General features: G+C 46.0%; 1 protein-coding gene across 1 annotated transcript; it reads right to left on the reverse strand.

Annotated features, from left to right (window-relative positions):
• Positions 1–24268: 24268 nt before the first annotated feature.
• Positions 24269–26305, reverse strand: LOC149384942 (uncharacterized). Its single transcript, XM_089626210.1, has 3 exons — positions 25679–26305; positions 25375–25591; positions 24269–24537 (listed from the first exon to the last, which is right to left on the reverse strand). The coding sequence occupies exons 1-3, from the start codon at positions 26303–26305 to the stop codon at positions 24269–24271; spliced, it is 1113 nt and encodes a 370-aa protein (XP_089482336.1).
• Positions 26306–27954: the final 1649 nt, after the last annotated feature.

A 27954-nucleotide genomic window follows, 5' to 3' on the forward strand; every position in this document is an offset into this window, starting at 1 on the left:
TTGATGAGGCGTTGGGCTACTAAATCAGGGAAGGTCTTGGAGTCTCAACTCCAAAAAATTCAATTTCAAGAGGTATGGATTGATAAGAACATGCACATTTAACTAACTTCTATTTTTTTTTTATTATTCACATTAATCTGTTTTCCAGATTGAATTCGAGCCGATTGGTGGTGAAATCGAGTCAGCGATGACTGCTGTGAGCCCTTCTGAGAAGAAAGGGAAGAAGAAAGTGTATGGATGCCCCACATCAACAACCGAGGTAATGTTGTTGTGACATTTAACAAACGAAATAAAATAGATTCGTGACAGTAAAGTCACGAAATCAAGTATATTCGTGAGACTAATGTCACGAAATCAAGTATAGTCGTGACATGAAAGTCAGGAATTCAAGTATTTGATTTCGTGAATTTCATCTCACGAATATACTTGATTTCGTGACATTAATCTCACGAACATACTTGATTTTGTGACATCAATGTCACGAAAATATTTGATTTCGTGACTTTATTCTCACGAACATACTTGATTTCGTGACATCAATGTCACGAAAATATTTGATTTCATGACTTTCATCTCACGAATATACTTGATTTCGTGACATTAATCTCACGAACATAATTGATTTCGTGACATCAATGTCACGAAAATATTTGATTTCGTGACTTTATTCTCACGAACATACTTGATTTCGTGACTTTACTGTGACGAAAAAACTTTAATTTGTGAATCTATTCTCACTAATACAAAACTATTTGTGTACATCGTAGATTCGCTTATCTGCCTTGGAAAATGATCTGTAAGATTTCAGATTTGAGTTTGTGAAGTGGAAGAAACAGTTGTCCACGGAAATGCGTGCCATTTCGGCAACCTTGAAAGAGGTTGTGGACAAGCAAGAAGTACAAGTCTCTCAGGAAGATGATTTTGTCAACCTCCAAAAATATGAAAAGGAGGTGAAGGAGGTAGAGAATATGAACGAAGAGGAAGAGCCCGAGAACAATGGGACAGATGTTCCCATGAAGGACGGCGATGTTGAAGAGCAACAAGGAAAAGAAGAAGAAGAAAGAGAGAACAAGGAAGATGATAAGGACAAGCAAGATTTGAACAACGACGAAGAAACCGAGAAAAATGTTGAACATCAACCATCCGATGGAGGCAACTGCAAAGAAGATGATCTTCAGAAGAAAAAAGATGATGGTGAAGACGACGAAGATGAAGGGCCAAAAGAAGTAGACGGGAACCAGACGCAAGCTGATGGCGGCGAGGACCAAACCCCAGCCGAAGAGACCCAGGAGTCTAAAACGCCTATGCCACGTCCAGAGGCGGCTGATGAGGTCTATTCCTCGTTGTTGAAGATTTCTGGAAAGCTCATAATGATTTCATCATCAGATGAAAAGCCTACTCGCCATAGGAGGGCGCCAGCGGTCTTCACACCGACACCCGCGCCGGCTGTGTTTACGAGGTTCACACGACCACTTCGGCCACCGTCAGTCTATCCATTCTCCTACCCTAAAGACGAGATTTCTGAAGGAGATATTTCAGCAATGGCTAAATGGATTAAAGTTGGTCTTAAATCGAATCACAAAAATGCGTAATTATCTTTCTCCTTCTTACATATATTGTTTGGTAATTTTAAATAAAAATGAGATCTAATACTTGTGATTTTTCAGCAGTCCGAAGTACAAGTCACCAGAAGAGGATTTATCTCCCTCGTTCCATTTTACGGTGGTTGAGATTACATCGAAGACTTGGTTTTACTCTTTGTGTACCCCGGTTGAGTGGCTTACGGGAGAGGTACGTCCAACCAAGCAGGTTTTTTAGAGCCAAGGATGACAAACACCACTGCACTTCGGATTGTTTTTTGTTTGTGTGAATGTAAATAGATAAAACCATGGTTTTTCTAGATTTTTTGTGACGTGTTTTTTATTTGGTTTTTTGAACTTCATGTAATAAATTCTATATGTCGTGACAATGAATTTCTGAACCTGGATTCCTGAATGAATTCACTTGGATATCGCTTGTTATTCTACATACTCAATAGTCAACTGCATTTATTTGTTTGTTGTTAATATTTACTACATGACAACATTGTTACCAGAAACTGTGTTGTTGTCACCACATGAAGATAAGAATCTGGTGACAATATTATCACGAAGTGAACACTTATATGTCACTGATTTCTGTGAATTTTTTTTTATTTTGCAGCATATGGACGTCATTTTCTACTACTTGAGAAAGAAGGGGAAGTATGGAAATGTCCGAAAGCCGTTTACGACAACCAACTCGTACTTTCTACCAATGCTCACCCGATGCCATGATGCTTGGTCCAAAGCGAAGAACAAGGACGCGTTTGATTGGACGGACCATTTAGTTGTGCTTGACTACATAACTGCCGAAAAAAAAAACAGGTTTTGCAAACACTCCATGGGCAGATGTTAACACTATCTACGTCCCTGTCCATGTGCCGGACCACTGGCTCCTTATCGTAATTTCCCTAAGCCGTAGAGCGCTAACAATATACGACTCTATGGACTCGAAGTATGCACGCAATGTTCGTGATAGCATACGGATGATGGCGGATTTTATCCCTATTGTGTTCGGCGTCGTCGGTCTGGCAGATGGCAACTCGGAGCCATTTAAAATAGTAATAGCGCCTATGCCACAACAATCCAATGGGTAAGATCTCTTCTCATAATTGTTTATCATGTTCTATTTTGATGTATATTTAATACTAGTAAGCAACCATGAACAGGGGAGACTGTGGCATGTTTTGCGTAAAGGCCGCCGAATTTATGATCCATGGGATTCCGGTGAGTAGTTTGCATCAAGACAATATTTCCATGTATAGAAAGAAGATGGCAACCGAGTTGTACAAGCACGGGGCATTAAAGATCGCAAACAATGTTGAGTCAGACGAAGAGAATTGAAAGTATGAGAAGTGATTAATGATCCAAATCTTATAAATAGGGTGAAGTGTATTCTTTTGGAATGTCTTTGTGATGGCGGTGTGACTCTTAATTCTCCTTTGTAGAATTTGTGTAACAAGGTCGTCACGAAGACATGGTCTATGTTTTATACGTACGTATAGGAGCCAATAAATTATTAAATAAGTAACTCTATACTCTTTTGGATGTGACTATATGAAATACAATTCATATGATTTCATAACAACGCCAAATAGATTCTTGATGTCACTTAATTGGTACGCATCTCGTGACATTACTGTCACGAAAAATGGGGACTTCGTGACATTCCTGACACGAAAAATAGTGATCTCGTGACGTTCCTGTCACGAAACATGGGGACTTCGTGACGTTCCTGTCACGAAAAATAGTAATCTCGTGACGTTCCTGTCACAAAAAATGGGGAATTCGTGACGTTCCTCTCAAGAAAAATGGGGATTTCGTTACTTCTTTGTAACGAAAAATGGGGACTTCGTGTCACGAAACGGTACGTTTTCGTGACATACCAGTCACGAAATTGTTCCCTTTGATGGAATTTAATGAGAAATCTCTTCTTCTTTTCATTAAATCCGTCGTAGGGGATCAATGGTTGCTATGAATATTAAAATGATAAAATTTGAAAAATAAATGGACAGCCGTTCTACTTACCTAGAATATCAAGAAAATATGAGAAGGATAAATCGTAAGTGAGTTCTACTTACCTAGAACATCTTGACGAACTAATGTGTTTTGTATCGTGAAGTGTTGTTGACATACATTCATTTGTCCCATTTCATTTCATCATCTTAAAGGGGCAGAATTTAAAGTACTCTAAACATATGAACATAGGTGAATGAGGTTGATAGTCATGTCGTCCGACATGTCGTTTTCAACTATAATTTCTCCTTAATGTCGGAATTTTTTTATTAATAGTGTTGGTAGTCCTCCCAAAACAACTCATTTAAGAGTCTAGAAGGAAATTTATGAGAACCAAACGAGATCAAATGAGCGAAGTAGATCATGAGTTCGGTTAATTGGTACGCATCTCGTGACGTTCCTGTCACGAAAATTGTGATCTCGCGACGTTCCTGTCATGAAAATTGTGCACTTCGTGACGTTCCTATCACGAAAAATGGGGACTTCGTGACGTTCCTGTCACGAAAAATGGGGATTTCGTGACGTTCCTGTCACGAAAAATGGGGATTTCATGACGTTCCTATCACAAAAAATGGGGATTTCGTGTCACGAAACGGTACGTTTTCGTAACATACCAGTCACGAAATTGTTCCCTTTGATGGAATTTAATGAGAAATCTCTTCTTCTTTTCATTAAATCTGTCGTAGGGGATCAATGGTTGCTATGAATATTAAAATGATAAAATTTGAAAAGTAAATGGACAGCCGTTCTACTTACCTAGAATATCAAGAAAATATGAGAATGATAAATGGTAAGTGAGTTCTACTTACCTAGAACATCTTGACGAACTAATGTGTTTTGTATCGTGAAGTGTTGTTGACATACATTCATTTGTCCCATTTCATTTCATCATCTCAAATGGACAGAATTTAAAGTACTCTAAACATATGAACATAGGTGAATGAGGTTGAACGTTATGTCGTCCGACATGTCGTTTTCAACTCTAATTTCTCCTTAATGTTGGAATTTTTTTATTAATAGCGTTGGTAGTCCTCCCAAAACAACTCATTTAAGAGTCTAGAAGGAAATTTATGAGGACCAAACGAGATCAAATGAGCGAAGTAGATCATGAGTTCGGTTAATTGGTACGCATCTCAAGACGTTCCTGTCATGAAAATTATGATCTCGTGACGTTCCTATCACGAAAATTGTGCACTTCGTGACATTCCTGTCACGAAAAATGGGGACTTCGTGACGTTCCTGTCACGAAAAATGGGGATTTCGTGTCACGAAACGGTACGTTTTCGTGACATACCAGTCACGAATTTGTTCCCTTTGATGGAATTTAATGAGAAATCTCTTCTTCTTTTCATTAAATCCGTCGTAGGGGATCAATGGTTGCTATGAATATTAAAATGATAAAATTTGAAAAATAAATGGACAGCCGTTCTACTTACCTAGAATATCAAGAAAATATGAGAAGGATAAATGGTAAGTGAGTTCTACTTACCTAGAACATCTTGACGAACTAATGTATTTGTTATCGTGAAGTGTTGTTGACATACATTCATTTGTCCCATTTCATTTCATCATCTCAAAGGTACAGAATTTAAAGTACTCTAAACATATGAACATAGGTGAATAAGGTTGAACGTTATGTCGTCCAACATGTCGTTTTCAACTCTAATTTCTCTTTAATGTTGGAATTTTTTTATTAATAGCGTTGGTAGTCCTCCCAAAACAACTAATTTAAGAGTCTAGAAGGAAATTTATGAGGACCAAACGAGATCAAATGAGCGAAGTAGATCATGAGTTCGGTTAATTGGTACGCATCTCGTGACGTTCCTGTCATGAAAAACGGGGACTTCGTGACGTTCCTGTCACGAAAAATGGGGATTTCGTGACGTTCCTGTCACGAAAAATGGGGATTTCGTGTCACGAAAAATGGGGATTTCGTGTCACGAAACGGTACGTTTTCGTGACATACCAGTCACGAAATTGTTCCCTTTGATGGAATTTAATGAGAAATCTCTTCTTCTTTTCATTAAATCCGTCGTATGGGATCAATGGTTGCTATGAATATTAAAATGATAAAATTTGAAAAATAAATGGACAGCCGTTCTACTTACCTAGAATATCAAGAAAATATGAGAAGGATAAATGGTAAGTGAGTTCTACTTACCTAGAACATCTTGACGAACTAATGTGTTTTGTATCGTGAAGTGTTGTTCACATACATTCATTTGTCCCATTTCATTTCATCATCTCAAAGGTACAGAATTTAAAGTACTCTAAACATATGAACATAGGTGGGTACGTTTTCGTGACATACCAGTCACGAAATTGTTCCCTTTAATGGAATTTAATGAGAAATCTCTTCTTCTTTTCATTAAATCCGTCGTAGGGGATCAATGGTTGCTATGAATATTAAAATGATAAAATTTGAAAAATAAATGGACAGCCGTTCTACTTACCTAGAATATCAAGAAAATATGAGAAGGATAAATGGTAAGTGAGTTCTACTTACCTAGAACATCTTGACGAACTAATGTATTTGTTATCGTGAAGTGTTGTTGACATACATTCATTTGTCCCATTTCATTTCATCATCTCAAAGGTACAGAATTTAAAGTACTCTAAACATATGAACATAGGTGAATAAGGTTGAACGTTATGTCGTCCAACATGTCGTTTTCAACTCTAATTTCTCTTTAATGTTGGAATTTTTTTATTAATAGCGTTGGTAGTCCTCCCAAAACAACTCATTTAAGAGTCTAGAAGGAAATTTATGAGGACCAAACGAGATCAAATGAGCGAAGTAGATCATGAGTTCGGTTAATTGGTACGCATCTCGTGACGTTCCTGTCACGAAAATTGTGATCTCGTGGCGTTCCTGTCATGAAAATTGTGCACTTCGTGACGTTCCTGTCACGAAAAATGGGGACTTCGTGACGTTACTGTCACGAAAAATGGGAATTTCGTGTCACGAAATTACCATTTTCGTGACATACCAGTCACGAAATTGATCCCTTTGATGGAATTTAATGAGAAATCTCTTCTTCTTTTCATTAAATCCGTCGAAGGGGATCAATGGTTGCTATGAATATTAAAATGATAAAATTTGAAAAATAAATGGACAACCGTTCTACTTACCTAGAATATCAAAAAAATATGAGAAGGATAAATGGTAAGTGAGTTCTACTTACCTAGAACATCTTGACGAACTAATGTGTTTTGTATCGTGAAATGTTGTTGACATACTTCATTTGTCCCATTTCATTTCATCATCTCAAAGGGACAGAATTTAAAGTACTCTAAACATATGAACATAGGTGAATGAGGTTGAACGTCATGTCGTCCGACATGTCGTTTTCAACTCTAGTTTCTCCTTAATGTTGGAATTTTTTTATTAATAGCGTTGGTAGTCCTCCCAAAACAACTCATTTAAGAGTCTAGAAGGAAATTTATGAGAACCAAACGAGATCAAATGAGCGAAGTAGATCATGAGTTCGGTTAATTGGTACGCATCTCGTGACGTTCCTGTCACGAAAATTGTGATCTCGTGACGTTCCTGTCACGAAAATTGTGCACTTCGTGACGTTCCTATCACGAAAAATGGGGACTTTGTGACGTTCCTGTCACGAAAAATGGGGATTTCGTGACGTTCCTGTCACGAAAAATGGGGATTTCATGACGTTCCTATCACGAAAAATGGGGATTTCGTGTCACGAAACGGTACGTTTTCGAGACATACCAGTCACGAAATTGTTCCCTTTGATGGAATTTAATGAGAAATCTCTTCTTCTTTTCATTAAATCCGTCGTAGGGGATCAATGGTTGCTATGAATATTAAAATGATAAAATTTGAAAAATAAATGGACAGCCGTTCTACTTAGCTAGAATATCAAGAAAATATGAGAAGTGTTATCGGCCCAGCCCCAATCGCGACCAATCATAGGGGAAAAAGCGGTCAGACTTGCCCTGGCCATTGATCGACCAGTGGGCCTGTTCGGACAAGGGCCGGCCCGACAGCCTCGGCCCAAAAACCGAGCTCGGCCCCGCGAGGCCGACCTCGGCCTCAGCTCGCCCTTGCGCTTGGTCGAGCTCGCCTGGTCGAGCTCGCCCCTTCGCTTGGTCGAGCTCGTCAGCTCGCCCTTGGTCGAGCTCGTCCCTTCGCCCCTGGTCGAGCTCGTCAGCTCGCCTTTGGTCGAGCTCGTCACTTCGCTCCGCTTAGTCGAGCTCGTCCGCTCGCCCTTGGTCGAGCTCGTCAGCTCGCCCGTGGTCGAGCTCGTCCCTTCGCCCTTGGTCGAGCTCATCACTTCGCCCTTAGTCGAGCTCGTCAGCTCGCCCTTGGTCGAGCTCGCCCCTTCGCCCTTAGTCGAGCTCGTCCCTTCGCCCTTAGTCTAGCTCGTCAGCTCGCCCTTGGTCGAGCTCGTCACTTCACTCGGTCAAGCTCGCCTTTCGCTTGGTCGAGCTCGCCACTTTGACTGGTCGAGCTCGCCCCTTCGCTTGGTCGAGCTCGTCCCTCAGCTCGCCCTTAGTCGAGCTCGTCAGCTCGCCCTTAGTCGAGCTCGTCAGCTCGCCCTTGGTCGAGCTCGTCACTTCGCTCGGTCGAGCTCGCCAGCTCGCCCTCGGTCGAGCTCGTCACTTCGCTCGGTCGAGCTCGTCAGCTCGCCCTCGGTCGAGCTCGTCCCTTCGCTCGGTCGAGCTCGTCAGCTCGCCCTCGGTCGAGCTCGTCACTTCGCTCGGTCGAGCTCGTCAGCTCGCCCTTGGTCGAGCTCGTCACTTCGCTCGGTCGAGCTCGTTAGCTCGCCCTTGGTCGAGCTCGTCACTTCGCCCGTAGTCGAGTTCGTCAGCTCGCCCTTGGTCGAGCTCGACCTCGGTGTCAGAGGCCCATCCTCGGCGAAGGAACACGCCAATGACGCCAGCCTACATTATCCTCTGCCAAAGGACATACTGCTGACACCGATCTACATTATCCTCTGCCAAGGACATGCCACTGACGTCAACCTGCATTATCCCTTGCCAAGGGCTATACTAGGCCAAGCCTGGGCTATACTCGGCCAAGCCTAGGCTATCCTCGGCCAAGGACCGAACCCATGCTATTCTCGGCCAATGGTCCCTTGGCCGCCTATATATACAAGAGGCCATCCCTCTTCAAAGAGGTAATTCCATTTCTTGAGTGCAAAAACGCTGCCGAACTCACCTCCTGCTCGTTTCTCTCAAGTCTTGGCCCCTAAACACTCAAACCCCTTTTTATCCATCTCAACCCGACTAATGTTGAGCGTCGGAGAGGAAAACAGGGGCACCCCCCCTGTTTTCCCTTTGTAGTTCACGCCTCCCCGCTTGTTTTTCAGGTGCTTGGGCGAAGTGGACGTTTCCAACAGCTAAGGGACGACTTGGGCCATCAAGTCCGACACGCTCGAGCCCGGGCGAGACCACTCGGTCCGACCTTGGGTCTAACCGCCCGCGGCTCCTAAATCGTTGTCCGAAAAACGGCGACAACATTTTGGCGCTAGAAGGAGGGGATCTCTCGACCTTGGCGACGCATTCCCTCTACCACTCTTCTTCATCCTTCAACGGCAAAACTCTCGAGAGATGAGTCAATTGCCCGTCACCTCCATGGGCGCCCGAGCGACTAGCTCGAGGCACAACCCCCAAAGTTCTGCGCGCCGTCTCGAAGGGCAACCTCATGATTATGAGAGCCAGCCCCGAGACCCGGCGAATGACCCCGAGGCCGCAGTCCGAGAGGACGCGGCTCGGAGGCTCGCCGAGCTCCTAGACCGCCACAGCATCACCGGCGCGCTCGTCTCCGACCTCCTCGACTCCAACGACGTCGACGACGTCAACCACGAGGCCAACCTCGACCACGCTGTTCACAAAAGGGGACGCTCGTGCACGCTTCCAAGGGGACACCCTCGGGCGACCGCGCCGAGACGTCAACTTTCTGATGAGCACGCGCACGCGCCCTCGAGGGGACACCCTCGGGCGACCACGCCAAGGCATCAAAACTCACGCAATACCCGAGGACGCTCAGTCTCGAGGTCCCGAAAGGGACGCTCCAAGCTCACCGTCCGCGTCCAAAACCCTTGTGAAGATGACAACGTCGATGGTCGCGGCCTCCATCAAGGGCGTCGCCTGAATGACACGCCATTACCAAGGGTGATAGGGACGGCCTCCGGAGACTTGAGAGACCGCCTCAATTCTCAAAGAGAAGGTCACAAGTTCGACTTGAGAGAAAAGCTCAACGACCGACGCGAGATCGCGAGCGAGGCACCCAAAGTGAAACGCGCCGCCACACTCACCGCATCGGCCGCCGCTCCCAGCTCGCGAAGGAAGAGACGTAGAAAAGGTCGAGCCCCTAATGGCCTTCCCATCCCAATCCCGAAGCGATCCTTCGTCCCTCTCAACGCAACGCCCGACCGGATCCTGAGCTTACACCAGGAAAAGCTAGGATCCCCGGCCCCGCTGAAGACGGGTCCCGCGACGTGGGACAGAAGCAAGCAATACGACTATCACCAAGATCACGGACACGCAACCACTGAATGCTACCAACTTAGGAAGCAAATTGATTCCCTAATTCGAGGTGGGGATCTCAAGGAATTCGTCGCATCTGCTAGCAAGCTATGATTGTCGTTACTTCGACCCTTAAACTCACAACCGAACTCGATCGACCTCGTGATCGCTTTTATTTCAAAAATATAATTTTCTTTTTCTTAAAAGAAGGCCAAGTGCCATGACTACCTGTAACGATCCCCTTTATTGCAATAAATAGTTGTTGTAACGCACACTATTGTATACCTCCAACACGAGAGTTTCTTGGCCTTCGTCTCACAAACGCAAGAAACTCGGGGGGATAACAGGGATCAATGCTCAATCAAAAACAACTCAAAAACAAAAACAAAAGTATAACAAAGTCTCGAGGGGCCGATGGTTAGGCCGGAGGTCCCAAGGAAAGACTTATCACGTAACTCCTCGTGCAGGCTCTACGTGGGTCCTCGAGTTGAGTCCGAGTCCACGAGTTGACCGATACTCCTCGTGCCGATTCTTCACGTAACTCCTCGTGCAGACTCCACGAGTCCTCGATTTGAGTAACGGATTGTTGGGATTTCGAGCTCGTCAGTTCGCCAAGTCGAGCTCGACAGTTCGCCTAGTCGAGCTCGTTAGTTCGCCTAGGCCGAGCTCGCCAGTTCGCCTAGGCCGAGCTCGCCAGTTCGCCTAGGCCGAGCTCGCCGATTCGCCTAAGCCGAGCTCGCCTTGCCAGTTCGCTAGGTCGAGCTCGCCAGTTCGCCTAGGCCGAGCTCGCCAGTTCGCCTAAGCCGAGCTCGCCTTGCCAGTTCGCCTAGTCGAGCTCGCCACTGCTCCTAGTCGAGCTCGCCACTTCGCCTGGTCGAGCTCCTAGTCGAGCTCGCCACTTCGCCTGGTGGAGCTCCTAGTCGAGCTCGCCACTGCTCCTAGTCGAGCTCGCCACTTCGCCTGGTCAAGCTCCTAGTCGAGCTCGCCACTTCGCCTGGTCGAGCTCCTAGTCGAGCTCGCCACTTCGCCTGGTGGAGCTCCTAGTCAAGCTCGCCACTGCTCCTAGTCGAGCTCGCCACTTCACCTGGTCGAGCTCCTAGTCGAGCTCGCCACTTCGCCTGGTGGAGCTCCTAGTCGAGCTCGCCACGGCTCCCAATCGAGCTCGCCCCTTCGCCTGGTCGAGCTCCTAGTCGAGCTCGCCACTGTTCCTTGTCGAGCTCATCGCTTCGCCTGGTCGAGCTCCTAGCCGAGCTCGCCACTGCTCCTAGTCGAGCTCGCCACCTCGCCTAGTCGAGCTCGTCAGTTCGCCAAATCGAGCTCGGCAGTTCGCCAGGTCGAGCTCGCCAGTTCGCCTAGGCCGAGCTCGGCAGTTCGCCTAGGCCGAGCTCGCCAATTCGCCTAAACCGAACTCGCCTTGCCAGTTCGCCAGGTCGAGCTCGCCAGTTCGCCTAGGCCGAGCTCGCCAGTTCGCCTAGGCCGAGCTCGCCAGTTCGCCTAAGCCGAGCTCGCCTTGCCAGTTCGCCTGGTCGAGCTCCTAGTAAAGCTCGCCACTTCGCCTGGTGGAGCTCCTAGTCGAGCTCGCCACTACTCCTAGTCGAGCTCCCCACTTCGCCTGGTCGAGCTCCTAGTCGAACTCGCCACTTCGCCTGGTGGAGCTCCTAGTCGAGCTCGCCACGGCTCCTAGTCGAGCTCGCCCCTTCGCCTGGTCGAGCTCCTAGTCGAGCTCGCCACTGCTCCTTGTCGAGCTCGTCGCTTCGCCTGGTCGAGCTCCTAGCCGAGCTCGCCACTGCTCCTAGTCGAGCTCGCCACCTCGCCTAGTCGAGCTCGTCAGTTCGCCAAATCGAGCTCGGCAGTTCGCCAAGTCGAGCTCGTCAGTTCGCCAAATCGAGCTCGGCAGTTCGCCAAGTCGAGCCCGTCAGTTCGCCAAGTTGAGCTCACCCCTTCGCCAAGTCGAGCTCGTCAGTTCGCCAAGTCGAGCTCGCCACCTCGCCTAGTCGAGCTCGTCAGTTCGCCAAATTGAGCTCGGCAGTTCGCCTAGGCCGAGCTCGCCAATTCGCCTACGCTGAGCTCGCCTTGCCAGTTCGCCAGGTCGAGCTCGCCAGTTCACCTAGGCCGAGCTCGCCAGTTCGCCTAGGCCGAGCTCGCCAGTTCGCCTAAGCCGAGCTCGCCTTGCCAGTTCACCTGGTCGAGCTCCTAGTCGAGCTCGCCACTTCGCCTGGTGGAGCTCCTAGTCGAGCTGGCCACTACTCTTAGTCGAGCTCGCCACTTCGCCTGGTCGAGCTCCTAGTCGAACTCGCCACTTCACCTGGTGGAGCTCCTAGTCGAGCTCGCCACGGCTCCTAGTCGAGCTCGCCCCTGCGCCTGGTCGAGCTCCTAGTCGAGCTCGCCAATGCTTCTTGTCGAGCTCGTCGCTTCGCCTGGTCGAGCTCCTAGCCGAGCTCGCCACTGCTCCTAGTCGAGCTCGCCACCTCGCCTAGTCGAGCTCGTCAGTTCGCCAAATCGAGCTCGCCCCTTTGCCAAGTCGAGCTCGTCAGTTCGCCAAGTCGAGCTCGCCACCTCGCCTAGTCGAGCTCGTGAGTTCGCCAAATCGAGCTCACCCCTTCGCCAAGTCGAGCTCGTCAGTTCGCCAAGTCGAGCTCGCCACTTCGCCTAGTCGAGCTCGTCAGTTCGCCTAGTCGAGCCCGCCAGCTCGCCTGGTCGAGCTCGCCACGTCGCCCGATCGAACTCGCCACCTCGCCTGGTCAAGTTCGCATGGTCGAGCTCGTCGCCTCGTCTGTCGAGATCGCCACTTCGTCTAGTCGATCTGGAGCGACTTAATCACTTCGTCCAAACGTCTTTAGATTCGGTTCGTCAGCTCACCCAAACGTGTTGGGCCAACTCTCTCGAAACAGAAAACAAATAATAATATAACAAAGTCTCAAGGGGCCGATGGTTAGGCCGGAGGTCCAAAGGAAAGACTTATCACGTAACTCCTCGTGCAGGCTCTACATGAGTCCTCGAGTTGAGTCCGAGTCCACGAGTTGACTAATACTCCTCGTGTCGACTCTCCACGTAACCCCTCGAGATGAGTCCATTCCTCGAGTCAAGTTCGAATCCGCGAGTCGACCGATACTCCTCGTGCCGATTCTTCACGTAACTCCTCGTGCAGACTCCACATGAGTCCTCGAGTTAAGTAACGGATCCATGCTCGCCGCCCAGCTCGTGAGCCGAAAGGCAGCAAGTTTCAAATGGGTTTCAAAGGCTCGCGCCCGCCGGACGTATCTGGTCTAGCCAGCGTCCACGGAAAACCCGGTCACACAAACGTAACACCGAGGCCCCCCGAGGCCCAAGTCGTGCAAATCGATCACGCCTTCATTGGTAGGTCGAGAAAATAAGACACGCACAATAAAGTCGTGCTAATCAATCACGCCTTCATTGGTGGGTCGAGAAAATAAGACACGCACAATAAAGTCGTGCTAATCGATCACGCCTTCATTGGTAAGTCGAGAAAATAAGACACGCACAATAAAGTCGTGCTAATCGATCACGCCTTCATTGGTGGGTCGAGAAAATAAGACACGCACAATAAAGTCGTGCTAATCGATCACGCTTTCATTGGTAGGTCGAGAAAATAAGACACGCACAATAAAGTCGTGCTAATCGATCACGCCTTCATTGGTGAGTCGAGAAAATAAGACACGCACAATAAAGTCGTGCTAATCGATCACGCCTTCATTGGTAAGATGAGAAAATAAGACGCGCACAATAAAGTCATGCTAATCGATCGCGCCTTCATTGGTAAGTCGAGAAAATAAGACACGCACAATAAAGTCGTGCTAATCGTCGCGCCTTCATTGGTGGGTCGAGAGAATAAGCCACGCACAATAAAGTCGTGCTAATCGATCGCGCCTTCATTGGTGGGTCGAGAAAATAAGTCACGCACAATAAAGTCGTGCTAATCGATCACGCCTTCATTGGTAGGTCGAGAAAATGAGCCGCGCACAATAAAGTCGTGCTAATCGATCGCGCCTTCATTGGTGGGTCGAGAAAATAAGCCGCGCACAATAAACTGTGCAAATCGATCGCGCCTTTATTGGTAGGTCAAGAAAGTAAGCCACGCACGATCGACTCAGAACAATAAGTCGTCCCTCGCGACGCACAAAAGCCGTCCCGCGTGACGCACATAAGTCGTCCCTCGTGACGCGCAAAGGCCATTCCCCGTGACGCAAACCCGAGAGCATTCATCCCGCATCCGCATAAAAGCGTAGATTTTGAGTTTCCACTCGACCTACGCTCGACCGCAAACTCGGGGGGCTAATGTTATCGGCCCAGCCCCAATCGCGACCAATCATAGGGGAAAAAGCGGTTAGACTTGCCCTGGCCATTGATCGGCCCGTGGGCCTGTTCGGACAAGGGCCGGCCCGACAGCCTCGGCCCAAAAACCGAGCTCGGCCCCGCAAGGCCGACCTCGGCCTCAGCTCGCCCTTTCGCTTGGTCGAGCTCGCCTGGTCGAGCTCGCCACTTGGACTGGTCGAGCTCGCCCCTTCGCTTGGTCGAGCTCGTCAGCTCGCCCTTGGTCGAGCTCGTCAGCTCGCCTTTGGTCGAGCTCGTCACTTCGCTCCGCTTAGTCGAGCTCGTCAGCTCGCCCTTGGTCGAGCTCGTCACTTCGCTCGGTCGAGCTCATCAGCTCGCCCTTGGTCGAGCTCATCCCTTCGCCCTTGGTCGAGCTCATCACTTCGCCCTTAGTCGAGCTTGGCAGCTCGCCCTTGGTCGAGCTCGCCCCTTCGCCCTTAGTCGAGCTCGTCCCTTCGCCCTTAGTCGAGCTCGTCAGCTCGCCCTTGGTCGAGCTCGTCAGCTCGCCCCTGGTCGAGCTTGTCACTTCACTCGGTCAAGCTCGCCCTTTCGCTTGGTCGAGCTCGCCTGGTCGAGCTCGCCACTTTGACTGGTCGAGCTCGCCCCTTCGCTTGGTCGAGCTCGTCAGCTCGCCTTTGGTCGAGCTCGCCCTTGGTCGAGCTCGTCCCTCAGCTCGCCCTTAGTCGAGCTCGTCAGCTCGCCCTTGGTCGAGCTCGTCACTTCGCTCGGTCGAGCTCGCCAGCTTGCCCTCGGTCGAGCTCGTCAGCTCACCCTCGGTCGAGCTCGTCACTTCGCTCGGTCGAGCTCGTCAGCTCGCCCTTGGTCGAGCTCGTCACTTCGCTCGGTCGAGCTCGTTAGCTCGCCCTTGGTCGAGCTCGACACTTCGCCCGTAGTCGAGCTCGTCAGCTCGCCCTTGGTCGAGCTCGACCTCGGTATCAGAGGCCCATCCTCGGTGAAGGAACACGCCAATGACGCCAGCCTACATTATCCTCTGCCAAAGGACATACCGCTGACGCCGATCTACATTATCCTCTGCCAAGGACATGCCACTGACGTCAACCTGCATTATTCCTTGCCAAGGGCTATACTCGGCCAAGCCTGGGCTATACTCGGCCAAGCCTAGGCTATCCTCGGCCAAGGACCGAACCCATGCTATTCTCGGCCAAGGGGCCCACCAATGGTTCCTTGGCCGCCTATAAATACAAGAGGCCCTCCCTCTTCAAAGAGGTAATTCCATTTTTTGAGTGCTAAAACGCTGCCGAACTCACCTCTTGCTTGTTTCTCTCAAGTCTTGGCCCCTAAACACTCAAACCCCTTTTTATCCATCTCAACCCGATTAATGTTGAGCGTCGGAAAAGAAAACAGTGGCACCCCCCTGTTTTCCCTTTGTACTTCACGCCTCCCCGCTTGTTTTTCAGGTGCTTGGGCGAAGTGGACGTTTTTAATAGCTAAGGGACGACTTGGGCCATCAAGTCCGACACGCTCGAGCCCAGGAGAGACCACTCGGTCCGACCTTGGGTCTAACCGCCCGCGGCTCCTAAATCGTTGTCCGAAAAACGGCGACAACAAGAAGGATAAATGGTAAGTGAGTTCTACTAACCTAGAACATCTTGACGAACTAATGTGTTTTGTATCGTGAAGTGTTGTTGACATACATTCATTTGTCCCATTTCATTTCATCATCTTAAAGGGGCAGAATTTAAAGTACTCTAAACATATGAACATAGGTGAATGAGGTTGAACGTCATGTCGTCCGACATGTCGTTTTCAACTCTAATTTCTCCTTAATGTTGGAATTTTTTTATTAATAGCGTTGGTAGTCCTCCCAAAACAACTCATTTAAGAGTCTAGAAGGAAATTTATGAGGACCAAACGAGATCAAATGAGCGAAATAGATCATGAGTTCGGTTAATTGGTACGCATCTCGTGACGTTCCTGTCACGAAAGTTGTGATCTCGTGACGTTCCTGCCACAAAAATTGTGCACTTCGTGACGTTCCTGTCACGAAAAATAGAGACTTCGTGACGTTCCTGTCACGAAAAATGGGGACTTCGTGACGTTCCTGTCACGAAAAATGGGGATTTCGTGACGTTCCTATCACGAAAAATGGAGATTTCGTGACGTTCCTGTCACAAAAAATGGGGATTTCGTGTCACGAAACGGTTTGTTTTCGTGACATACCAGTCACGAAATTGTTCCCTTTGATGGAATTTAATGAGAAATCTCTTCTTCCTTTCATTAAATCCGTCGTAGGGGATCAATGGTCGCTATGAATATTAAAATGATAAAATTTGAAAAATAAATGGACAGCCGTTCTACTTACCTAGAATATCAAGAAAATATGAGAAGGATAAATGGTAAGTGAGTTCTACTTACCTAGAACATCTTGACGAACTAATGTGTTTTGTATCGTGAAGTGTTGTTGACATACATTCATTTGTCCCATTTCATTTCATCATCTCAAAGGGGCAGAATTTAAAGTACTCTAAACATATGAACATAGGTGAATGAGGTTGAACGTCATGTCGTCCGACATGTCGTTTTCAACTCTAATTTCTCCTTAATGTTGGAATTTTTTTATTAATAGCATTGGTAGTCCTCCCAAAACAACTCATTTAAGAGTCTAGAAGGAAATTTATGAGGACCAAACGAGATCAAATGAGCGAAGTAGATCATGAGTTCGGTTAATTGGTACGCATCTCGTGACATTCCTGTCACGAAAGTTCTGATCTCGTGACGTTCCTGTCACAAAAATTGTGCACTTCGTGACGTTCCTGGCACGAAAAATAGAGACTTCGTGACGTTCCTGTCACGAAAAATGGGGACTTCGTGACGTTTCTGTCACGAAAAATGGGGATTTCGTTACTTCTTTGTCACGAAAAATGGGGACTTCGTGTCACGAAACGGTACGTTTTCGTGACATACCAGTCACGAAATTGTTCCCTTTGATGGAATTTAATGAGAAATCTCTTCTTCTTTTCATTAAATCCGTCGTAGGGGATCAATGGTTGCTACGAATATTAAAATGATAAAATTTGAAAAATAAATGGACAGTCGTTCTACTTACCTAGAATATCCAAAAAATATGAGAAGGATAGATGGTAAGTGAGTTCTACTTACCTAGAACATCTTGACGAACTAATGTGTTTTGTATCGTGAAGTGTTGTTGACATACATTCATTTGTCCCATTTCATTTCATCATCTCAAAGGGACAGAATTTAAAGTACTCTAAACATATGAACATAGGTGAATGAGGTTGAACGTCATGTCGTCCGACATGTCGTTTTCAACTCTAATTTCTCCTTAATGTTGGAATTTTTTTATTAATAGCGTTGGTAGTCCTCCCAAAACAACTCATTTAAGAGTTTAGAATGAAATCTATGAGGACCAAACGAGATCAAATGAGCGAAGTAGATCATGAGTTCGGTTAATTGGTACGCATCTCGTGACGTTCCTGTCACGAAAATTGTGATCTCGTGACGTTCATGTCACGAAAATTGTGCACTTCGTGACGTTCCTGTCACGAACAATGGGGACTTCGTGACGTTCCTGTCACGAAAAATTGGGATTTCGTGACGTTTCTGTCACGAACAATGGGGATTTCGTGACGTTCCTGTCACGAAAAATGGGGATTTCGTGACGTTCCTGTCACGAAAAATTGGGATTTCGTGTCACGAAACGGTACGTTTTCGTGACATACCAGTCACGAAATTGTTCCCCTTGATGGAATTTAATGAGAAATCTCTTCTTCTTTTCATTAAATCCGTCGTAGGGGATCAATGGTTGCTATGAATATTAAAATGATAAAATTTGAAAAATAAATGGACAGCCGTTCTACTTACCTAGAATATCAAGAAAATATGAGAATGATAAATGGTAAGTGAGTTCTACTTACCTAGAACATCTTGACGAACTAATGTGTTTTGTATCGTGAAGTGTTGTTGACATACATTCATTTGTCCCATTTCATTTCATCATCTCAAAGGTACAGAATTTAAAGTACTCTAAACATATGAACAAAGGTGAATGAGGTTGAACGTCATGTCGTCCGACATGTCGTTTTCAACTCTAATTTCTCCTTAATGTTGGAATTTTTTGATTAATAGCGTTGGTAGTCCTCCCAAAACAACTCATTTAAGAGTCTAGAAGGAAATTTATGAGGACCAAACGAGATCAAATGAGCGAAGTAGATCATGAGTTCGGTTAATTGGTACACATCTAGTGACGATCCTGTCACGAAAATTGTGATCTCGTGACGTTCCTGTCACGAAAATTATGCACTTCGTGACGTTCTTGTCACGAACTGTTGAAATCGAGCTCGTCAGCTCGCCCTTCCGCGTCGAGCTCGTCAGCTCGCCCTTCCGCGTCGAGCTTGCCTCGGAAGTCCTCTCCTTGGAACTCATTCCTCATGGGAAATTGTCGCATTTATTTCTCATGTTATTTCCTATGTCTTGCTCTCTGTGTATATTTATTATTCTCTTTTTCCTAGAAGTAGTTATTACACATGTATTTATTACACTCTCTCTTGTACCCACCATATGTATAAATAGGTGATACAAATTAATATCAAATATAAGAAATATTCAAAGTCTCGGAACACTCTCTCTCTTCTCCGATTCTCTCTTTCTTTATCTTCTCTCCAGATTCGACTCTCTCTCTCTCTAAACTTCAACATGGTATCAGAGCAGGGAAAATCAACCACCAGGAACACCACTCAGACCACGCCTACTCAGTCGCAATCTGAATCCTTCTCCTAACATATCACGAGCCACAAACTCAATGGCCACAACTTCCTACAGTGGTCCCAATCTGTGTTCATGTTCATATCGGGACGAGGTAAAGATGACTACCTCACAGGCGTGGCCACATCTCCTGTGATCGAAGATCCGACGTTCAAGAGTTGGAAGGCCGAAAATAGCATGGTGATGTCCTGGCTCATAAACTCTATGCTCCCCGAAATCGGAGAAACCTTCATCCTTTACCGAACGGCAGCAGAAATCTGGCAAGCAGCTAGAGAAATCTTCTCCAACTCAGAAGATATGTCCGAGCTGTTTGAAACTGAGAACACTTTCCACGACCTACGTCAAGGAGAGATTTCTGTTACTCAGTTCTTCAGCTCGCTCACACATCTATGGCCGAAGATCGACCTCTACGAACAGCACCAGTGGACCAGCTCCGAAGACTCAAAAATCTACCGCAGGATAGTGGAGACCAAACGTGTGTTTAAACTACTATCCGGCCTCAACCAAGACCTTGATGAGGTCAGAGGTCGGATACTTAGTACAAAACCACTACCATCTCTCCGTGAAGCCTTCTCCGCGGTCAGACACGAGGAAAGTAGGAGGAAACTCATGATGGGAGTTATCAAATCGAGCTCACTTCCGAGCTCATCCTCAGACTCGTCCGCCCTCACCACACATGGAGACGAAGTTCTTGCAGCCCGCGTCTCAACAGAGAAACCTCGCAAACCTCGCCCCTACTGCGATCATTGCAGACGACCTGGACACCTCCGAGAAACCTGCTGGAAACTGCATGGGAAACCACCGAGCTCGAAGTCTACCCAAGATACTAAGGATCCTAACTCAGTCGGAAACTTAGTATCCACCTCGTCCGCTGCCTCGACCTCGACCTCAGACTCCTCTCCCTTCAGCAACGACCAGCTCACTATTCTCCAGAAGCTTCTTCAACAAGTCCAACTCAGTGGAGAACACTCGGGCATTGGCCCTCTAGGTAACTCTCCTAGAGCCCTCAATGTAAGCTCAGAGAATCCCACAGCATGGATTGTCGACTCCGGTGCCACTGATCACATGACTGGTAATCGAAATCTATTCACAACTTACTCCGCTTGTAATAAAAGCATATCAGTCACCATCGCCAACGGAGCCAAAACTCAAGTCATTGGTATTGGCACCGTTGTCTTGACGAAGTCCATGAGGCTAGACTCGGTGTTCTTTGTGCCTCAACTACAATGCAATCTCTTATCTGTGCATAAGATCAACCAAGACTCTAAGTGCCGAACTGTTTTTGATGGAAGTTCATGTGTGTTTCAGGAACAGGCCACGGGGAGACAGATTGGTAATGCCGAGCTGAGTACCGGACTCTATGTCATCAAGCCAGATCAGCCCGCCATGTGTCAGCTCGCCCAACATTCACCCCAGTACAAAGAGATCATGCTCAATCACCTTAGACTAGGGCATCCAAATTTCATGTATCTCAAAAGAATGTTTCCTTCTTTGTTTATCAATAAAAATATCAATTCCATTCAGTGTGACATGTGTGAGTTCGCCAAACATTCTCGAAGCTCGTATCACCCCACCTTGTACAAACCATCTCGTCCTTTTGCCACAATTCACAGTGATATATGGGGGCCCTCAAAAGTTCCCAATATCACTGGAGTTCGATGGTTCCTTCTCTTTGTTGACGACCACACTAGACTCAGTTGGATATACATGATGAAACAAAAATCTGAAACATCCAATCTATTCAAAACCTTTCACAAAATGATCCAAACACAGTTCGACACATCCATTCAAATTGTCAACACTGACAACGCTCGAGATTACTTTAATTCTGAGCTCGGCGATTTCTTCAAAACACATGGCATAATTCACTCCAGCTCGTGCGTTCATACCCCGCAACAAAATGGGGTAGCCGAGTGGAAAAATCGACACATTCTCGTAGTCGCCCGAGCCATCATGTTCTCCTCAAACGTCCCATCTCATTTTTTGGGAGAAGCTGTCCTCACAGCCACCTACCTCATAAACAGAATGCCATCTCGTGTCCTTGGCTATAAAATCTCATCTCAACTCCTTCTAGAGACATACCCTCACTGTCGACTCATCTCAACCCTACCTGCGAAAGTGTTCGGCTGTTCAGTCTTCACCCATTCTTATGGCCAAGGTAAACTTGAACCAAAATCGCTCAAATGCATCTTCCTTGGCTATTCAGCAACCCAGAAAGGCTACAAATGCTATGAACCCCGATCACAAAAATTCATAGTCTCAATGGATGCATATTTTCATGAGTTCAGTCCTTACTTCGCCAATTCAGCCCGTCAGGGGGAGAATGACGAAAATGACTTCCCAAATTGGCTCATCATAAACCCAGAATTCAGCTCGCCTCAAAATCCGACCTCACCTGTTCCAGAAATTCCCAGCTCGCCCAGCTCGCCTCAAAATCCAACCTCACATGTTCCAGAAATTCCCAGCTCGCCGACCTCACCTGGTCAAGAAATTCCCAGCTCGCAAGCCTCTGAACCCTCTCCATGCGAACTGAATATCACCCAGAGTCCGGTACAAGCTCGCGACCAAGATGTCTCTCCGAACTTGAACCACAACACTATTGAACAAGGTAACATCGAACCTCCAGACTTACCCATTGCATTGAGAAAACCTCCTCGGTCGTGTGCTCAATACAGGATGGCGGATTACATGTACTATGGGAATTTATCTACGAGCTACCAAGCCTATGTGGCGAAGTTAGATGAAGGAAAAGTGTCGAACTCCATCGAGGAAGCCCTTCAAAGTTCCGAGTGGCGAGACGCAAGTCATGCTGAGATCCAAGCCCTCGAAAAGAATGATACGTGGGATATCGTCGAGCTACCACCAGGCAAGCGAACTGTTGGATGTAGATGGCTCTTCACCATCAAACACAATCCAGATGGGACAGTGGAGAGATACAAAGCCCGACTTGTCGCAAAAGGGTACACGCAGGCGTATGGCATTGACTATCAAGAAACATTCGCTCCAGTTGCAAAGTTCAATACCATCAGAATCCTCATTTCACTAGCAGCCAACTTAGATTGGCCTCTCATCCAGCTCGATGTAAAGAATGCTTTTCTAAACGGCGAACTGGAAGAGGAAGTCTACATGCAACTCCCACCAGGATTTGACAAAGATCAAGGAGCCAATAAAGTTTGCAAACTCAAGAAGTCACTATATGGACTAAAACAGTCCCCTCGAGCATGGTTCGGAAAATTCACCAACGTGCTCAAACGTTGTGACTACGAGCAGAGTCAAGCAGATCCAACACTCTTCTCAAAAATCTCCACACAAGGCAAGCACACCATTCTTAGTGTGTATGTGGACGATATAGTCATCACCGGAGACGACCTAGAAGAGATCAGGAGGCTGAAGCAAACTTTGTCATCTGAGTTCGAAGTCAATGACCTCGGTAGCCTACGATACTTCCTCGGCATAGAGGTAGCTCGATCAGAAAAGGGCATCTCTGTTTCCCAGCGCAAGTACACGTTGGATCTCCTCAAAGAAACTGGCATGCTTGGCTGCAAACCAGTTGACACTCCGATGGATGCCAATGTGAAACTTCTAGCTCGCACCAACGAGGCCGCCACCGACAAAGAAAGATTTCAGCAGCTCGTAGGAAAACTCATCTACCTAACTCACACGAGACCAGATATTGGATTCGCAGTGAGTATGGTAAGTCGATTCATGAGTAATCCCTCAGAAACTCACATGGACGCAGTCATGAGGATTCTCCAATACCTCAAATCTGCCCCAGGGACTGGTCTCTCCTTCAAGAAAAGATGAAGTCGATGTGTCGAAGTATTCACAGATGCAGACTGGGCCGGATATGTTCCAGACAGACGATCAACATCAGGCATGTGCACATACGTCTGGGGAAATCTTGTTACCTGGAGAAGCAAGAAGCAGTCCGTTGTCTCAAGAAGTAGTGCTGAAGCCGAGCTCAGGTCCTTAGCAAGTGGAGTATGTGAAGGCATCTGGCTGAAGAGAGTTCTCGACGACCTCAAGATCATCATCGAAGGTCCAATCAAGCTCTTTTGCGATAATCAAGCTGCTCTCAGCATAGCCAAAAATCCAGTCCATCATGACAGAACAAAACATATCGAGATCGACCGATACTTCATCAGTGAAAAGATTGAAGAAAAAATAATCGATATGGAATATATTCCGTCAGGTCATCAGCTCGCCGACATTCTCACCAAAGCCCTTCCTGCGAGCAACCTTTTCCGAGCTATGTAGCAAACTTGACCTCCTCAACATATACAGTCAAGCTTGAGGGGGAGTGTTGAAATCGAGCTCGTCAGCTCGCCCTTCCGCGTCGAGCTTGCCTCGGAAGTCCTCTCCTTGGAACTCATTCCTCATGGGAAATTGTCGCATTTATTTCTCATGTTATTTCCTATGTCTTGCTCTCTGTGTATATTTATTATTTTCTTTTTCCTAGAAGTAGTTATTACACATGTATTTATTACACTCTCTCTTGTACCCACCATATGTATAAATAGGTGATACAAATTAATATCAAATATAAGAAATATTCAAAGTCTCGGAACACTCTCTCTCTTCTCCGATTCTCTCTTTCTTTATCTTCTCTCCAGATTCGACTCTCTCTCTCTCTAAACTTCAACACGAACAATGGAGACTTCGTGACGTTCCTGTCACAAAAAATGGGGATTTCGTGACGTTCCTGTCACGAACAATGGGTATTTCGTGACGTTCCTGTCACGAAAAATGTGGATTTCGTGACGTTCCTGTCACAAAATTGAAGTCTTCAAGTCACGAAACGGTACGATTTCGTGACATACCAGTCACGAAATTGGAAAAAAAAGTCCATACCCAACATTAGTACATCAAGAAAAAGTCTTAAAAATATATGAACATAGGAGGAGAATTATACAAATAGTTTTAAAACATGTGATATCGTCTAAACATTAAAACATTAAAACATTGTAAATATTGAGTACCTCATCTCGAACTACATTTTATTTCTTTCCATCCACCCCCCTTTGGCAAGCCGGCAAATCTTTATGGTCTTCGACAATAGATCCCTTTGATTTCAAAAATTCCTCCCAATTCTCACCGAATATTTATTGAAGAACGGAGTTGGCCATCAAAACCGGAGATTTGTAATCCTCACCTGCATGCATCTTTACATACTCGTTGTATTCAGCTTGGCTCATGTCATGACGCTTCTTTAATTTCCTGGGAGGGCGCGGAAATAGAATCATGTAATATCTCGCGGTCGAGTTTGCACTTCCTGAAGGCATCTCCGACGTCTCATTCACCGTCGAAACTTTTTTACTCGAATCGCTTCCCTTCGTCGTTGGATCTTTAGCTTCCATTTCACCGTTAGACTCTTTCGAACAATATTATCAGTTTGATATGAGGTAAATATCAAAGGTTGGATAAATATGAGGATTCCTTACCTAACTTTTGTAGTAAGTAAATGCTAAAATAAATATTCTTACCTAACTTCCAAAGTTGGTTATTCAGTAATTTAATTGCTATGAATTCCATTTATTGCTATTAAATATTCATATCCCAATTACCAACTCGGTCATAACAGCGAAAGATATCACGGTTCACGAAAATGGCTCGAACTTCGTGACTTCTATGTCACAAACTTTCGGGAATTCATGACGTTTCTGTCACGAAACAATTGGATGTCGTGACTTCTATTTCAAGAAAAATGAAGATGTCGTGACTTCTCTGTCACGGAAACAATTGGATGTCGTGACGTCTATGTCACGAAGAATTGTTATTTCGTGACTTCTCTGTCAATAGATTTCGTGACGTTTACGTCACGTAAATTATTTAATGGAACTAAAACGTCACGAATGAGAAATATAAAAATCCATAACAAACATAACAAACTAAATGAAAAATAAAGTGAAGTACAAATCCAAATTGGTACATCAAATAAAAAGTTTAAATAAAGGAACAATCGAGCTCATGTTCGGGGTCGGCTATGGTGGGTCGGGATCGCGTTGCGACATGTGGCTCGATTATGTCCTACTTCACCACACCGACTGCATTTATTCCTTCTATCCTCATCCCCTTCCCATTGAGAGGGTATTCTTTTATTTTTCGATCTTCCGGCGGCACGAGCCGCAACATGGTGGATTTACTATTTTTTGCGTGACTTCCTCTGGAAAATTCCACGACTCCTCGCTGCCAATTGGATGAATTACACCTGCATAACAACTTGTCCAATATTCGGTGGTGTAGTAATTTGATATGTACTTCTCAACTGCGAAGTTTCGAAAACCGCAAGCCGCAATGCCGTGGGGACAGATAAAGTTGTCAGTTTGAACGACACGGAAACTACATGTCTTCTCTCTCAAATTTACAGCCCACTTTTGCCCCTCTCTATCAACGACTTCAAACTCGTACACCGATGATGGATGCACCTGTTCCGCACCCAATACCATTTTGTTTACGGGTTATAATAAAAAACATATTATAAAAAAATTAAAAATTGAATGCCTATCACGTACCCCTATTCCAGTAGATTTAGCGTGGTATTCTTCAAGTTTTTTATTCGTGTCAACACAAAGGATCGTCAACGTTCCCAACGCTTTTTCTCTACGTTCGTAAAACCATTTACTCATTCTCTCCCGGAGAAAATCAAATAGCTTGGCAATAGGGAACTCTCTCGGTTTGACATTCATTGCATTCAGCGACTCGGCATTGTTTGATGTCATTATTGAGTACCTCTTCTCCGTGTAGAAACTACGAGCCCATTTTTCGTAGCCTACGTCGTTCTGAAGATACGCTCGGACTCTTGGATCTTCCTCATCTATCATAAGCATATACTTTTCAAACTCTGCATACGTGTATGCCTTTGCTGCAGCATAGAACGTCCAATTCACCTCTTTTGATATACCTTTGATTTGGTTCTTCACGTTCTTCAAAAGATGAAACATGCAATAACCATGGTCTGAGTTAGTGAAAACCTTTTTCACACTGTTAATGATTCCCGCGTTCCTGTCAGACACTATGACCTGATGTGACCTCTCCCTGATTGCTTCCTTTAACCTTGTCAAGAAGTAAACCCACGATTCAGTAGATTCTGAATCACCAGCGCCGAATGCGAGGGGGTAAACTTGTTCATTCGCATCCATACCACATGCTGAAAACAGTGTGCCTTTATAGTAACTCTTCAAAAAAGTGTCGTCGATGATAACTACGGGTCGTAGATACTTCCACCCCCTTTTCCAAGCACTAAACGACATGAAGAAGTATTTGAAACGGTGGGATCGAGGAGTTGTGACAAGGTCGAATGATGAACCTGGATTGTTAGTCGACCACATGTACATGAATTTAGGCAGAGATCTATACGATGCATCATCGGTGCCAAACAATGATGATAGTGCCGCCTGTCTTGACCTCCATGCTTTTTTGTAGGACATGTCCACTCCAAAATCTTGTTGCATGTAGGACATGATGTCTTTGGGTTTGCATGGTGAACATGAGGGATCGATGTACCTGTGTTTCATAGTCTCGCCTACAAATGTGGACGTAGCCTGAGGATGTTCTCCTTGTCTGAATTGTGTAGCACACGTGTGCTCAGAATCATACCTGCAAGAATGTAAGAGCAATGTTAATTTTGGGTGACCACGATAATATCAATGTAGAAATAAGTAATAATTCACCTCCTCACTTCAAAGATCTCGGATGTAGTCTTTTTTACTCCACGAATAGACCACGCGCATGAGTCATCTCGATAAACAACATGGATATACCGTTTGTTAGAAGTCTTCGTCTTGAACGTAAAATGTTTGGTGATTGCTAACATGCATAAATGTTTCTTCAGAGTTGCTTTGTTGGCGTACAATCCTCCTTTGACTAGTCTCAGCGGAGAGTGAATATCTGACACATCAAGGTCAGGATGCATATTTTGGTTATCCGTGGAAGGCGTAGCGCATTGACTCGTCCTCCTCGTTCTAGAGCAAGGCGTACTAAACCGTTTTGGAGTGCCTGAGCGCGGATGGGTCTGCCATTGTGTGCCTGAATGACTCTGATTTGGGTCGGGGATCTCGGGAGAACTAGCCTCTGACTTAGGAGACGACATGTCCGCTTGTGCTGGTTGACCGGTGTTCGGAGTTGGAGTCCGAAACCAACGGCTCTTGCTTCAATGGCTCCATATCTACTACCAAACTAAATTTGGATATGTCCGGTTTCTCCTTCCGAAGATGCAAGTAACATTTCAAACTTAGGTCGGAGTCAATACTTATGGGGGGTACCGACCCTTCTGTCTCATAAGAAACACGGAGGACTTGATTTTTAGGTGAGCGATTGAGCGTGGTATACAATAACTGCATAAACACCTCGTACGTTGCTTTTGCCGGTATTAAGATTCCCACTGCACACCCAGGGCCAGCGTCGTATCGTTCATGTTTCACCCATCTACCGCTATGCTTGACGAAGGTATGAATGTCTTTCATAACTGCAAGGATAAATATCACTTTTGCCCCCTGTAGTTTGCCACATTTTTCAAGTTAATCTTCGAACTCTCAAAACGATTTTTTTAATGCTCTAACTTTGTTTTTTAACTGTTTTAGTCCTTCCGTCAAAATTTCCGTCAAAAATTCTGTTAAATGAGGGTAAATTTGTAATCATATAAAAAAAGCAATTAATATTTATAAAGAATGAATTAAAAATAAACATAAATTGTTAAAAATAATAAAAACAAAAAAAATCTCTTCTTCTTCTTCGTCACATTCCCACTCTCTCTCCATCTCTAACCCAATCTCGCTCCGAAGCCGTTGCC

The sequence above is a fragment of the Urtica dioica genome, chromosome 9, assembly GCF_054948205.1.
Source record: "Urtica dioica subsp. dioica isolate 48M chromosome 9, U.dioica_male_clone48M_v1_H2, whole genome shotgun sequence".
NCBI classification, from domain to species: Eukaryota; Viridiplantae; Streptophyta; class Magnoliopsida; order Rosales; family Urticaceae; genus Urtica; species Urtica dioica.